At 38.7% G+C, this 13856-nt stretch overlaps 1 protein-coding gene across 5 annotated transcripts in view; it reads right to left on the reverse strand.

Moving 5' to 3' along the window:
- Positions 1 to 13856, reverse strand: part of cdkal1 (CDK5 regulatory subunit associated protein 1-like 1) — a 243364-nt gene that overhangs the window by 226003 nt on the left and 3505 nt on the right. For 3 of the 5 annotated variants that reach the window (XM_016454129.1, XM_016454125.1, XM_016454128.1), the window contains exon 3: positions 7596 to 7708. In XM_016454129.1, the coding sequence (XP_016309615.1) occupies positions 7596 to 7708 (113 nt within the window). Of the gene's footprint in view, positions 1 to 7595; positions 7709 to 10442; positions 10604 to 11142; positions 11219 to 11457; positions 11637 to 13856 lie in introns of those variants that run through there. The other 2 variants (XM_016454127.1, XM_016454126.1) reach the window with 2 other exon arrangements.

Genomic DNA, 13856 nt, shown 5'->3' on the forward strand with positions numbered 1-13856 from the left:
AAACGTAATAATCACTTTAATGTAGCTTGCGCTCACAGTTGTACACGGAAGCAGCTCCGGGCGGATGACGTATGAGGTCGGCGCTGTGCATGCGCCACTCAGAAGTGACGAACGCGGAAGCGCAGCGGAGAGATTCACAAAACAACGATCACTAATTAGAAGTACAAAACGTGGATTTGTAAAGAAGAATGTCGGAGGATTTCGATATAAGCCAAGAGGAGACTGGTTTTTCTTTGCTAAAGTAAGGAAACTTTGCTTCCTTTGCTCCTGTTAACAAACGTTGGTTTTCACGAGACTCACTGGCGCATGCGCAGTGCTGACCTCATACGTCATGCTCCCGGAGCTGCTTCCGTGTACAACAGTGAGCGCAAGCTAGATTAAAGTGATTATTACGTTTTGAATATGGATATTTTTCTTACAAAAACGCATCGATTCGCTACAGAAGGCCTTTGTTCACCCCCCGGAGCAGTGTGAGACATTTTTTTTAATGGATGGGCGCTTTTTATTTAACTGCTTTTGGACTGAAGCACTGCAACACCCGCTGAGTGCCATGAAACAGCTTGAAAGATCAAAGACCATTTTTAATATAACTCCGACTGGATTCGTCTGAAAGAAGAAAGTCATATACACATAGGATGCTATATCGGATAATTTATGGGCTAATTTTCATTTTTGGGTGAACTAACCCTTTAATGTGTAATATAATTTTTGAAAAGGATTATTAAAGTAACTTGAATCAAAGGAGCTCTAAAATAACTTTAGCTGAGGCTGAAGGCCCATGCTTCAAGTGCTGATGACTGCATTGCTGTAGAAAGTTAAACCACAAATAAAATGTCTAGGTAACAACTGCATCTGTCTGAAGAAAACTGCAGTGAGTGATTTTATATATTTCCAAAGCTTTTAATGTACACTCATTTCTCATAAATGCATTTAATAATGTTTTAACAATATAATAATAAGTTTTAAAAACATATGCATATATCGGTACCAGCTTTCAGTCAAAGTGAGTTAAATCCAATATTGTGCATCCCTATTTAAAAAGCTTGTAAATACTTTATTTTGCGCCCAAACTGCCCCTAAATCAACAAGCCTGAGCCTCCTGTCCTCATTCCAGAATGAACGGTTAAACTCCTCACATCTTCTCTTCTGGAAGTGAGTCTCATCTGCGCAGCGGTTCACAAACACCAGAGCAGCGCAGCGCAGCTCACGCTGGTCAGGAGCCGATGTGAGCGTGCAACTCCATTTACCAGGCTTTTCATCCAATTCCCCCAGTCCTCTTCTCCTGTTCTTCCTCCAAGTCTCCGCTCTCCAGGTGTAGCAAGAAGCACACGAGGCCTGTCATAGCGCTGAACATTTCTCCCGGCGTCAAGGACTCGGAGAAACCGTGGTAGCGAAACAGCGATCTGCTCTGAATCTGAGAGCGTCACAGCAGACGCACACTTTCACTGGCCACCGCTGGCAGACGAGAAACACTGCGTAAACCGCATTCAGCCACTCACAGCACTGACAGCATGGGCTAATTCATGAATGAAAAGGCAGACAAATACGTCAAAACAATGTTAATTTCACGAAAACATGAAGATGATGTTATAGTTTAAACACATCACAGAAAAGCAGCTGTGAAATAATAAGTTTAATAATTTACATGCAATACATCACATGTGCATGTTATTAATCTTTTTTCCATTGGAACAGCACGCAGTGAAAAAAAAACAACTTTGTGGTGTTGTAAAATATATTAAATTAACCATCATAAGTTTTACTTGTGATATTAAAATTCAAGGAAAAATAACATTTTCTAAGTTAATGACCTGCGTGGGAAGAGTAACTTATTAATATTCTACATGTTTCATAGTTATTGTACATAAATCTAGAAATATTGAGTAAATTGTAATCTAAAAGTACAGTGCGCTTGAATCAGAGAGGGATGGAGGCTGGCTTCGGAGGACACATTCCAAGCAAGAAGGCATCAAAGCACATCCCAATCCAAAGCTAGCTTCACTTCCTGTCTCATGAGGTACCTTCATCTGATTGATGTAGCCTTCACTGCCTTTGATATCCCACAATCCTGTGCGCTCCATTCTGTGATGGTTGAGCTAACAAATAAAGATGGCGTCTGAAAGTTGCGTTTGGTGGTCAGTTTGTGAGTAAATGTATATTTCTGACTAACTTTTAGCACTTTTGATGTTAGTTGTAGCGAGAAATCAGTATTATAGCAATTAAATATTTGTTTAGTTATCACCAAAACTCATTCTATTTTGTTGTAGAACATTAAACCGTTACGCTGCCTCAGAAGCCTGTCCAAAATCAGTTTCATGAGGTGCCTTGGTGCAAAAACGCTGCCTGCAAAGTCATTGCCTGATAGAGCAGCGAGGGCGAAAATGTTTTCAATAGTTTAGAGATTCACAAAGCACTGTTTTTCACTGAAAAAATTGAGCACGAATGGAAATTACTGGAAATTACTTAACGTTGTAACTGCTAGCTAGCTAACGTTACTCAATTAAAACAATTGCGTAGTTTAGCATAAGGTTAGTTTCTGTTCTTTCAAACACTCGACTGACGTAATAGAGTTTAGAGCAATAACACTGTAGTCTCATAAATTGTTATGTTTTGTCTCTATGCTAAGCTACATACTACCGAAGCCTACAGCACCTGTTGGCACCAGCGATTCCCACTGCCTACCCTGGAGGACATCTTCAACACTGTGCCTTCGCAGAGCCAATATCATCAGTCAGGATAAAACGCATCCTTGTCACCACCTGTTAGCTCTGTTGCCTTCGGGAAAACGCTACAGAGCACTGAAGACTGAGAGACAGTTTCTATCCCAGAGCAATAACCAAACTGAACAAGCACTTTCTCTCTGCTGCCACAGGAGCATTTCATTTCAATTATTGATACACTGTGATGTTTTAATCATTTAGTTTTAATCATTTATTTTAGGAGTATGGGTGTGTGTATGAAAGTATTCAGGTACTGCACAGCTGAATTTTCGTTACACTTCTTGTACAATGACAATAAACAAACTGTTAAAAACTGTTAAACTGTTTATATGACTCATTTTGAAAAGTATTAATAGAAAGTGATTAGTAAAAGTGTTTTTATGCTTCTTTATGATGATATTCGACTTAATTGAACATTTAAGTGTAATGCCTCTAATGCGAGTCCAGTCTAGTCAGTTAAATCTTTTCTTTTGCTCAAACAATCTGTAATTTGTTGGTTAAAAAGCAAAGTCTTATGAACACGTTTCTGTCAACAGGAAGGCTTTGGATTCACTGCAGAATAAGCCGGAGTGTAAGTTGAGGAGAAGGAGTGATTGTTATAGTTCTCATATTCAGTCGAATCTGTGTAAGGTTCAGCAAATGCAGTTCGTGTTGGTCATGGAGATTGAACAGAAGACACTTGAAGTAGCATTCAGTCATACTTTAATTTTATATTTTCAATAGACCAAATAACACTTTAATATAATATTTTATAGCAGTGGAGGTATGCATGTTTTGTTGATTAATGTCAGTCATAACACTTTTTTACTGATTACACCTTTAAACACTTGTTTCCAGACTTCACTAGGTCATGTGAATGTGACTGATTCACTTTTATTTATGTTGATAAAGGTACAGACCAGAGTTTCTGGCGCTCGAGCTCCATGTTCCTGCAGAGTTGAGCTCTAACCCTGATCAAACTCACTGACTGTAACTCTCTAGTAATCCTGAAGACCTCGATGAGCTGGTTCAGGTGTGTTTGTGCTTGATTAGGGTTAGAGCTAATCTCTGCAGGAAAAGTGGGAACCAATGGTACAGACAAAATTAATATAGTTTAAGTGGTTACATTAATCTAAAAGAAATTAGCAATGTTTACATTATCATAGGCAGTACTATATATATATATATTATATTTGTATAACTAAGCAAACGGAAATGTTGAACAAAAAATATATAATAAAATCTACTTATTTACTTCAGTGAATAATAACATTTACTTCATATTTTGATAAATGCAAGTCATTATTATAAAATAATAAATACTTTACTTAATTACTTTAAATAAACAACTTCTAAATTAAACAATTAATATTTACTTAGTGCAATTAGATACAATTTTTTCATGAATGTTAAGCTCAGTAGAAAGTAGATTGTACTTGATAATAGCAAGTAAGTTGTTCTTGACATTAGAGCAGTAAAATTTACTTAAAATATTAGTGCAAATTGTTACCAGGATATCAAGTAAATCATACAAATTATTTTTTTTAGTGCACAAATAAAGTTTGTGTGGAAAAATATTGCAAAAATACTGTCCCATGGAACAAGGAACACTTAAACGTTTAAAGGCAATACTATGTTAATGATTGAGGTCAAACTTCCAACACTGCTGTTTTTTAAGACAGAGCCTGACAATCACAGTCACAGAGGAGGAGCTTCAGGGATTGCAGCTCGTTTCACTGGTCAATAGTGACACCTACAGATGGGTTAGGGTTATGGTGAGGATAAACCTGAGTCACTCTTAAAAGAGGAGGACATACATTCTTTAAAATAAGAGTGAGTGTGTGTGTGTGTGAGAGTGAGTGTGTGACTGTGAGTGAGTGACTGTGAGTGAGTGAGTGTGTGTGTGTGTGTGTGTGTGTTTGTGTGTGACTGTGTGTGTGTTTGTGTGTGTGTGTGTGTGTGTGTGTGTGTGTGTGTGTGTGTGTGTGTGTGTGCGCGTGTGTGAGAGAGAGTGTGTGTGTGAGAGAGAGAGTGTGTGAGTGTGAGTGACTGAGTGAGTGTGGTCATCTGATAAAGCAGCGTTCATGAGCGGAGCTGCTATGATTACAGCCATTACTGGAGAAACCGCTAGTTCTACCGCTCTCACAGCGCCTCCTGCTGGCAGACAATCAGTTTGCATTTTCAATAATAAGCCCATCTCCAGCAACATGTTTATGTTGTTGCTCATTTTTTTTGTTTTTTTTTTTGTTTTCTGCAGCAACTCAGAGCACTTTTTATACTCTTTCAATCTATACGAATAATCAGCCTACGCTACCAGTCAAAAGTTTTTGAACAGTAAGATTTTTAATGTCTTTTTTTTTTTTTTTTTAAGAAGTCTCTTCTGCTCACCAAGCCTGCATTTATTTGATCCAGAGTACAGCAAAAACTGTAACATTTTGAAACATTTTTACTATTTAAAATAGCTTTCTATGTGAATATCTGTTAAACTGTAATGTATTTCTGTGATCAAAGCTGTATTTTCAGCATCATTACTCCAGTCTTCAGTGTCACATGATCCAGAAATCATTCTAATATGCTGATTTGCTGCTTATCAATATTTAAAACAGTTGAGTAAATTTTTTGTTCAGGATTCTTTGATGAATAGAAAGATCCAAAGATCAGCATTTATCTGAAATAAAAAGCCTTTGTAACATTTATATTGTGATATAAATTTTGGCCATATCGTCCAGCCCTACCCTAACCTTATTAAATCTTTCACATCAAATTCTTAATTTAGTTTCTTATTATTCTAACTGAATTAATTGAAACAGTTGTTACCATTCAAAAGAAATTATTAACAAACTATCTTTCCACTGCTGAGGAAACAGAAGCTGCATCTGAAGTAGCATTAGATGCATTTACACGCTTTGATGAAGCTGAGGTGCCATAAATGCATTTACACTGCAAAATTTCAAATGCATAAATAATTTTATAAGATTAATGTTTTACATATTTTTTAAACATACAAATAAATGTTGAAAAAATGCAATGATACTTTTAAATATGACTAAACCACCAGTAGGTGGCAGCAAATGTCTGTTTTAATGAGTGAGTTATTTATTCATTCATTCAACCAGCTGATTCATTCAGAAACGAGGCAAGCGACTGTCCTTATGAATGGGCCACTGAATCATTGACTCACTCGATTCGTTCAAAAACGTGGATTCATTCAGTAACGAAACACCGCTGTGTTGCTCAGAGACACAAAACAGTCCTGCTGTGGCTTTGATCGGAACTATTCTCGTCAGCGAAATTGAGCAAAAACAGTCAATATTTTGTCTAAAATCTATAATTCTAACTTCTTGTTTATTGAAATACTATTGTATAAAATCAGTGTCACATTGCAATCGTGTAGATATTGATATTCGGGGAAACATCATGGCCGTATAATGTTTCTTAAATAAATCATATTTTGTAAATATCTTTGATTTTCTACCGCAGTATGCATCTATAAATTTCTGTGAGTGACTTTGTGTGCTGTCTCTCTCACACACTCACTCAGGCTGTGCAAGCCTCATCTGGCACGACATAGATACATTATCAGTCACCGTTTACACTGAATGCAATTAAAATTAGAATCATTCTCACGCGAAACGACATGTTTACACGCGACTGTGAGTGTGCGTGTGGCTGTGATGTCATTGCCGGCGCCGCTAGCAATAAAAGGATCGGCTTGGAATCGGCTAAACGTGAGACTGACCGCCAGTCACCGATCCGATCACTGGCCGGTCAATCGGTGCATCTCTACTTTAATGTAATGCGTTTTGTTTTGCTTTTGTTTGCATTCACTAATAAAAAGATTTAGTATTAGCTACCTCCACACTGAAGAGCTGCTTTATTGCAGAAAATCTAATTCTAGTCGAATTGAAAGCTACGCTGGTTTTCATGTTTAATACCATAAAGCTGTCGGCACCGATAGCCCGAGTGCGAGTCCTGGCTCGCTGACCTTTCCCGATCCTATCCCCCTCTCTCTCCCACTTCGCTTCCCTTCATCATACTGTCCTATTGCAAAAATGCCAAAAATAGATCTTTAAAAAAAAAACATGAAGCTGCTTGCTTTAAAGTAGGGCTGCACGATTAATCGCATGCGATATTTAACGCGCATCTTATCAGTAAAGCCGGTTCTGTAATCAGCGGTAAATCTCCATCACCTGCATGCTTTCACATTGAGCAGCATTAACTACACAGAGCCGTTGTTCACTGACGAGCTGCGCTAAACCACGTTCATATTCGCGCGATTTTTTGGGCAGCTCATCAGTGAACAACGGCTCTGTGTAGTTAATGCTGCTCAATGTGAAAGCATGCAGGTGATGGAGATTTACCGCTGATTACAGAACCGGCTTTCTGACAAGATGCGCGTTAAATATCGCATGCGATTAATCGTGCAGCCCTACTTTAAAGCAATCTATTGTACAACGTGTTTTATAAACAAACGTGACCTGACATGGCTTGACATGACTCTTTTTACCTCTAAGCAAAGAACAGAACAGAAATTCGCTTTGAGTATATTCACACATGACAGCATCTCTTGTTTGTAGTTTTAACTTTCACATAGTCTACTGGTTCACCTTTGTTTGCACTCCAACACATTCTCATAAGAGTGTCTTCTCTTAAATTGCTGGAGGACTCAATTCCAGTCTTGAGCTGCAGCGTCACATTGGTCAAACCCTTACGTTAGCTTACATTAGGTAGACGATTGTATGAGATTAGTTTTACAAATGTAGTAAACTGTAACTATAAAAAGCACAAGAGGCAGTAATTAAAACTTTTATAGTCCAGTAATTAAAACGCTAAAAACTGCACTGCTGATGTCTGAAATCTTGAATGGAAAAGCGTCTGATCTGTTTTCATGTGTACCTGTGATCTTATATCCGCTGGCAGCCAGCTGTCCAGCCATGTATTCTCCATCAGAGCTGTTGTGAGAGCAGCCCCAGGTCCTCACCCAGATCTTCTGTGTGCCGGGAATCACGCTGAAAACAAGACAGAAAGATCAATCTATAAAGAGGATTGTGATATTCTGACACACATGGATCTAAAAAAAAAAGACAAAGCATGAAAACAATGGAGGAAAGTCTGAATCTACACTGTTTAAGATCATTTGTCTGGTCTGATTATGTTGTTAGAGATCTGACATTCCCCAGGGTGTCAAACATTTACTTCCAAGCTTTAGCCACTAGATGGCAATATTCAATGAGTGAACTGTACAATAACATGTTTCACTGAGATGTTGATCTTATGTTTGTCTCTGTCATAACATGTTTATTTGGGTTCATACAGCCTTTAAATGTGATTTTAAAAATGTAATAAATATGATGTAAATATGACCTCTTAAAGGTAAGGTCTCGTTTAATGTAGAGTCAGGGACACATGACCAGAGTCTAAGAGCAGAACTGTGGCATTGTGGGTCAGAACCAGCAGGGATGCAGAGGAAGGACAAAGGCTGTTTCTCAAGTCTAAGAACAGTCTAAGAAAGAATGTACTTGTGTTTTTGTCATCTTGCCAGGCTACCTTAAAAGAACTAACTCCAGGACACGAGAACACAGAAGACTGAATCTGCATCTTTGTGAGAACGAGATGCGCTGTGATCCTGTTAAACAGCACATGCTCAATAAACACATCACAGGCGCTACACAATCTGGTACTTCCATGTGTCCTCTTACTACTGGAATTGAACTTTAATGGCTGATGACACACAGTGGGTATAAAACATCTGCACACTCCTGCTAAAGCTTTTTGCGATGTAAAAAAATCTAATTAAATCATGTCCGATCTTTTTCTACCTACAAAATTCATTTAAGAAATAAACAAACTTTTTAAAAGTAAAAAAATAAAAAAATAAAACCTGAAACTGACTTGCATAAAGGTGCACACTTTTATAACACAACATGGTACTCTGTTTGGAATTAACCAATCACACTCAAACTCCTACTGAACAGTAATTATAATATTCTAGGGCCGTATGCATAAAGCCACTCAGAGTAAAATTGTAGTCTTAAGTAGGCATGGGCCGATTACCGGTTTCAGTATAACGCGATTTGAAAATGTCACGGTTTCAAAACTGCTAATATTTTCCGTTAGACCTGTTTTCTCAAAGACTGAAAGTGTAGGAATCCCTCAGGTTGAGTGAGTGTAGAGAGTAACACGTCTCCTGCTGTTGGTGCGAGCGAGCGAGCGGTCAGTCACGTGTGTGTATGACGGCTGAACTTAAGGAGCTTCCCCTGGAACTCACGCGATCAGCAACCGGACGTTTTTTGTCTTATTGCAGCTCGTCTCTGTTCTGGACTTGCACAAACTGCGTTGCAATGCAGTAATTTTCCAAAATGTCATTTATGTGAAAATATGAAGTCTGTAAACGGCCGTTAACACAGGCCAGAGACGCTGAAGACGGACGCACAGAGAAAAATACTGTAGCAGGCAGATCACTCACTGTTCATGATGCACGAACTATTGGAAAATCCTCAATATTGATTTGGGGGCTTATATGAATGTGTCTTTGTAATATCTTATCTGTAATAATATATATATGGTGCTAATATAATATCTGTAATGTAATAGCTGTAATATCATTGCGCCTGCTGCACCCATGGTACGGCAGCAAAGTTCCTTGATTATTACGCCGGAATGAGAGTATAGTTCCTAGCCATATCGGCCTAGAAAATCACAACTTTTAATTTTCCGTCGGTCTTGGTACACGATGTAACTACAGAAGAGTCAAGTTTTAAATAGGAAAAATATAGAAACTCTTTGGTCATTTTTGAGCGAGATGCTAACGGTGTAATCAGATTCAATTATCTATGCTAAGCTACAGCTAACAGTGCTGCCGCCAGACCCGGAAATCGGCTGAATGGATTCGAAAACGGTAAAACTCAACTGTTTAACTCTAGGCGAGTGTTCCTTTAAGAACTTCTGATAAGAAACGAAGTCTCCTCTTTCAATTTCTGTTAATTCCTTCACCAAACTCAAACAATGATCGTTGTTGCCTTCAAGCAGCAGCACAGAGCGTGACTCTCTTCCACTTTAATACAAGTTATAGCACAAAACAAAGATGAATGAACATAAGGAGGTATGCTGACACATACAAGACAACTTACCGAAATGTATCATGTCTCATGTAATCGTTCAATCAGCGTTTTAACCACGGAGAGACACCAATAAAAACAGCTTGTGAACAATATGTCACTTAACGTTGCATTTACCTCAGGAGTGAGGTAATCATTATCCAATATTCACATTTCATTATTAACTATTACAACCCTCTACATTGCGAGTACATACGCATATGCGACTAAATCTTCACTCTGGGCGACTAAATGATGTCTAATATTAGCCAATGGCTAATAAATTCTCAGATTTTACTCGCCAGTGTGTGAGTTGGAGGCTAAGTATAAGTTTAGCACAGATATATTTTCACTCGCCGAACACTGACTGAGCGCTTCAGAGTTTATCATTTTCATTTTATTATTTTCCAGTATCGTGACAACGCTACCTGTGACACTAGTTTTCTTTCCAACGGGCTTTTTAGGGCACTTTTAAGGCAGACTGTGAAAGTGCACATCCACATGAATTGAACAGAGCAGCTGAATGCTAAGGGTTTGTTAAACAGCTGGGCAGATCCAGTGTGACGCCGCTAGATCACATGAGCACCTGTGAAATCCTGACCATGCCTTCATACTGGCTTAGTCTGAGAGAAGAGCAGTGTCTGACCTGTCTGTCTGCAGCTCTTCTCCTGCGGGCTGCAGCTGGTGTTTGCGTGGACGAGGCACGATGTTCCTCCGGGCGAACTGCCGCTCGTGAGGAGTGGGGTCATGCGAGGTCACCATATCCTCAATATCATCCAGCAGAGAGTCACAAGCAGACGGCATGGTCTGAGAAACAGAGTAAAGCTTCATTAATGAGCCGCATCATACAGCACTTCTCAAATCATACATCAGTTTAAACAGACACGTTTATATGTTACAGCAGGGGTTACTGGGGTGCGCAAGGTGGCAGTGAGGGTATGAGAACAAAATCAGATTTACAGTTCTTTTCATAAAACTCAAACTGAGTATGTATTCCTCACAGCCATGCCTGCTCTAGTGCAAAAACAGCTCAATCCAATCAAATTACACATTATTGTGGTTTAAAAGCACTGCCCTAATATGTATTTGATGTTCATGTAAACAGATCAATTAATTACCCACGTGATGATTTCTGTGTAACAGTTCTGATTCCGTGAAACGACACGACTAGACAACACTACACACACTGCACATGCGTCACGAGCACCAGAGCAGAAAACTTCAAAGTGTATCATAATTAGGTGAAAAGAAACAATGTTGCACAGCTCTGCTGAGTGTCACAGGCGCGCGATCCACGTGTTTGCTAAAACAAACTCCGAATAAACAGTCTAAGAGCGCGAACTTACCGGAAAGACAGAAAATACAATCGTAGCAATAAACGCTGCAAAATCCGTGGCAGTTTGAGGGAAAATAGCGAGTTATGTTCGAATTACCCACGTGATGATTTCTGTGTAACAGTTCTGATTCCGTGAAACGGCACGACTAGACAACACTACACACACTGCACATGCGTCACGAGCACCAGAGCAGAAAACTTCAAAGTGTATCATAATTAGGTGAAAAGAAACAATGTTGCACAGCTCTGCTGAGTGTCACAGGCGCGCGATCCACGTGTTTGCTAAAACAAACTCCGAATAAACAGTCTAAGAGCGCGAACTTACCGGAAAGACAGAAAATACAATCGTAGCAATAAACGCTGCAAAATCCGTGGCAGTTTGAGGGAAAATAGCGAGTTATGTTCGATGTTATGTTGTTTTGCTCTCAGAGCGCAATGTTGGAACGTTTCCCCTTTAACCTCCCGACGTGATACGGCAAGAGTGAGAGGACAAACCTCATACTTCTTCTTGTTAGTTTTATGGCGGATTGCAACCGTGACTTATCAGGTGCATACCGCCACCTACTGTATCGGAGTATGCAGCATGGATTATATCTCAATGAATGCACTTTACATGATCAAAAAAAAAAAATAATAATAATAAAAATAATAATAATAATAAAAAGAATTAATAAATAAATTATAGCACTACTATCTAAATCCTATAATATACCCCTGTATCCTTCAGATATTCCACAACAGCATCCTGTGCATCTTTGCATCTTTAACCCCTTCTCCTGTTGTTCCCAAAACACCCTCAAGGTTCCATTTTCTTCCTGTCTGACTTATCTTTTGGTTTAATCTAATCCTCTCTTCCCTATACTTCCTACAATGTAACAATATATGTTCTGCATTTTCTGTGATTTTACATTCCATACATTCATCTGATTTACTTTTACCTAACAAAAACAATGTTTTATTTAACCCTGTGTGGTCAAACCTCAGCCTGGTTAGAACTGACTCCTCCCTTCTATTCCTTCCATTCACACCCTGTGCGTTGATAAATTTCTGTATACTATAATATTTCCTTCCACTATTATCCATGTCCCATCTGTCCTGCCATTTCTTCATTATTTATTTTTTTATTATTGCCTTAGCTTCTCCTTTACCAAAGGGAATATTTATAATATTGCTCGCCCTGGTTGATTTCTTTGCTATTTTGTCTGCTTTCTCATTCCCTTTTATATTTACATGAGCAGGTACCCAGCAGAATCTCACATCTATCTGAAGCCTCCGCAATCTAAATAAATTCTGATGGATTTCTAGCATTAAATCTTCTCTATTAGATTTCATGTTTTGAATACTGTAAAGGGCTGCTACAGAGTCAACACAACATACCACTCTATCAGGTTTTACTTCCTCCACCCACTGCAACCCTACAATAATCGCCATCATCTCTGCCGTATAAACTGACAACTGATCAGGTAATCTTTTCCCAATACTTACATTCAATGTTGGTATGTATATTCCTATGCCTACCCTATTTTCTTCATCTTTGGATCCATCTGTATAAATATCTAAATAACTGTAAAATTTGCTTTTTATGTATTGACTTGCCATGTGTCCTTTCTCACTCTCTTCCCATTTATCCTTTAGTTCCATTATATTTAAATCTACCTCAGTTTTTGGAAACAACCAAATAGGGATATTACTCATAGGAGTAGGAGTGTTAAAACAGATACTGTCTAATCTATATTCCTCTGATTTAGCCTTTGTTACCCATCCAAAGCCATTACCTTGAAAAGAGTTGTATTCCCAACATTCTTTAATAACACTATTGGTAGGGTTTTCATTACTACATCCACGTAAGCGACACCGTCTCTAACTACAGAAGTACTTCTGCATTTTTATTTTCATATAATGAAACATCTAACTAAACTTGTACAAGTGTAGTAGTAGTCTACTTGACTGAGTATGTTTCATGATGCCTGAAAGTTTTGTATGTGGAAACTTTTTTATAAGAAGAAAGAAAGAAAGAAAGAAAGAGCTTTTTTCTTCTCTTTAAGCTCCTCTATTAAATTACAGAAATCAAGGCGTTCTTGTTCTTCATTCATTTTTAGCAATAAGAAATAATGATACAGTTCCTTTGACATGTGTAGGAAGGTATATAGACAGTGCCGGCCCGTCCAACAGGCGGTCGCCTAGGGCCCCGCCTTAAAGGGTCATGAAACCCCAGACTACTTTTTCTGAGATTTTAGCAGAGGTGTTTGTGTTGCACATCATAGAAGACAATGTTAGCATCCGATAATTTTAACTGTTGGAGAAAACTGGTTAATTTTAAGCTTAGATTATTTTAGACTATTAAATTATTAATGAAACTGGGTGTTCTTATCCTATGAGAAGACGCTTCGCTTAATTATTCACAACAGCATGTGTTGATTTGCTATGACAGACGTTTCAGACTGTGAGATGACATCGCGCACATTAACTGAGAGAAACGTTCATGGATCGAAGAAGAGTGTTTGTTTTTGCTTTGTAATAAGAGTTCGGCACAAACGCGATTCATTCACTTGGTGAGCATAACCGTTTTTACAGCTCTGACTGTGACACAACCAGTCAAAAGGCTTATCAGGAGCAGGCTTGCTCTGCGGTGAGTGATGCGGGCCAAAGAGCCAGGCAGGAGGAGAAGAAGAGAGTAGTTGAATCTGTAAAGTGCTTGATAGGGACTCGCAGCGGAGGCAGGCA

Source organism: Sinocyclocheilus anshuiensis, unplaced genomic scaffold, assembly GCF_001515605.1.
Source record: "Sinocyclocheilus anshuiensis isolate Anshui unplaced genomic scaffold, SAMN03320099.WGS_v1.1 scaffold187, whole genome shotgun sequence".
Taxonomy (NCBI): domain Eukaryota; kingdom Metazoa; phylum Chordata; class Actinopteri; order Cypriniformes; family Cyprinidae; genus Sinocyclocheilus; species Sinocyclocheilus anshuiensis.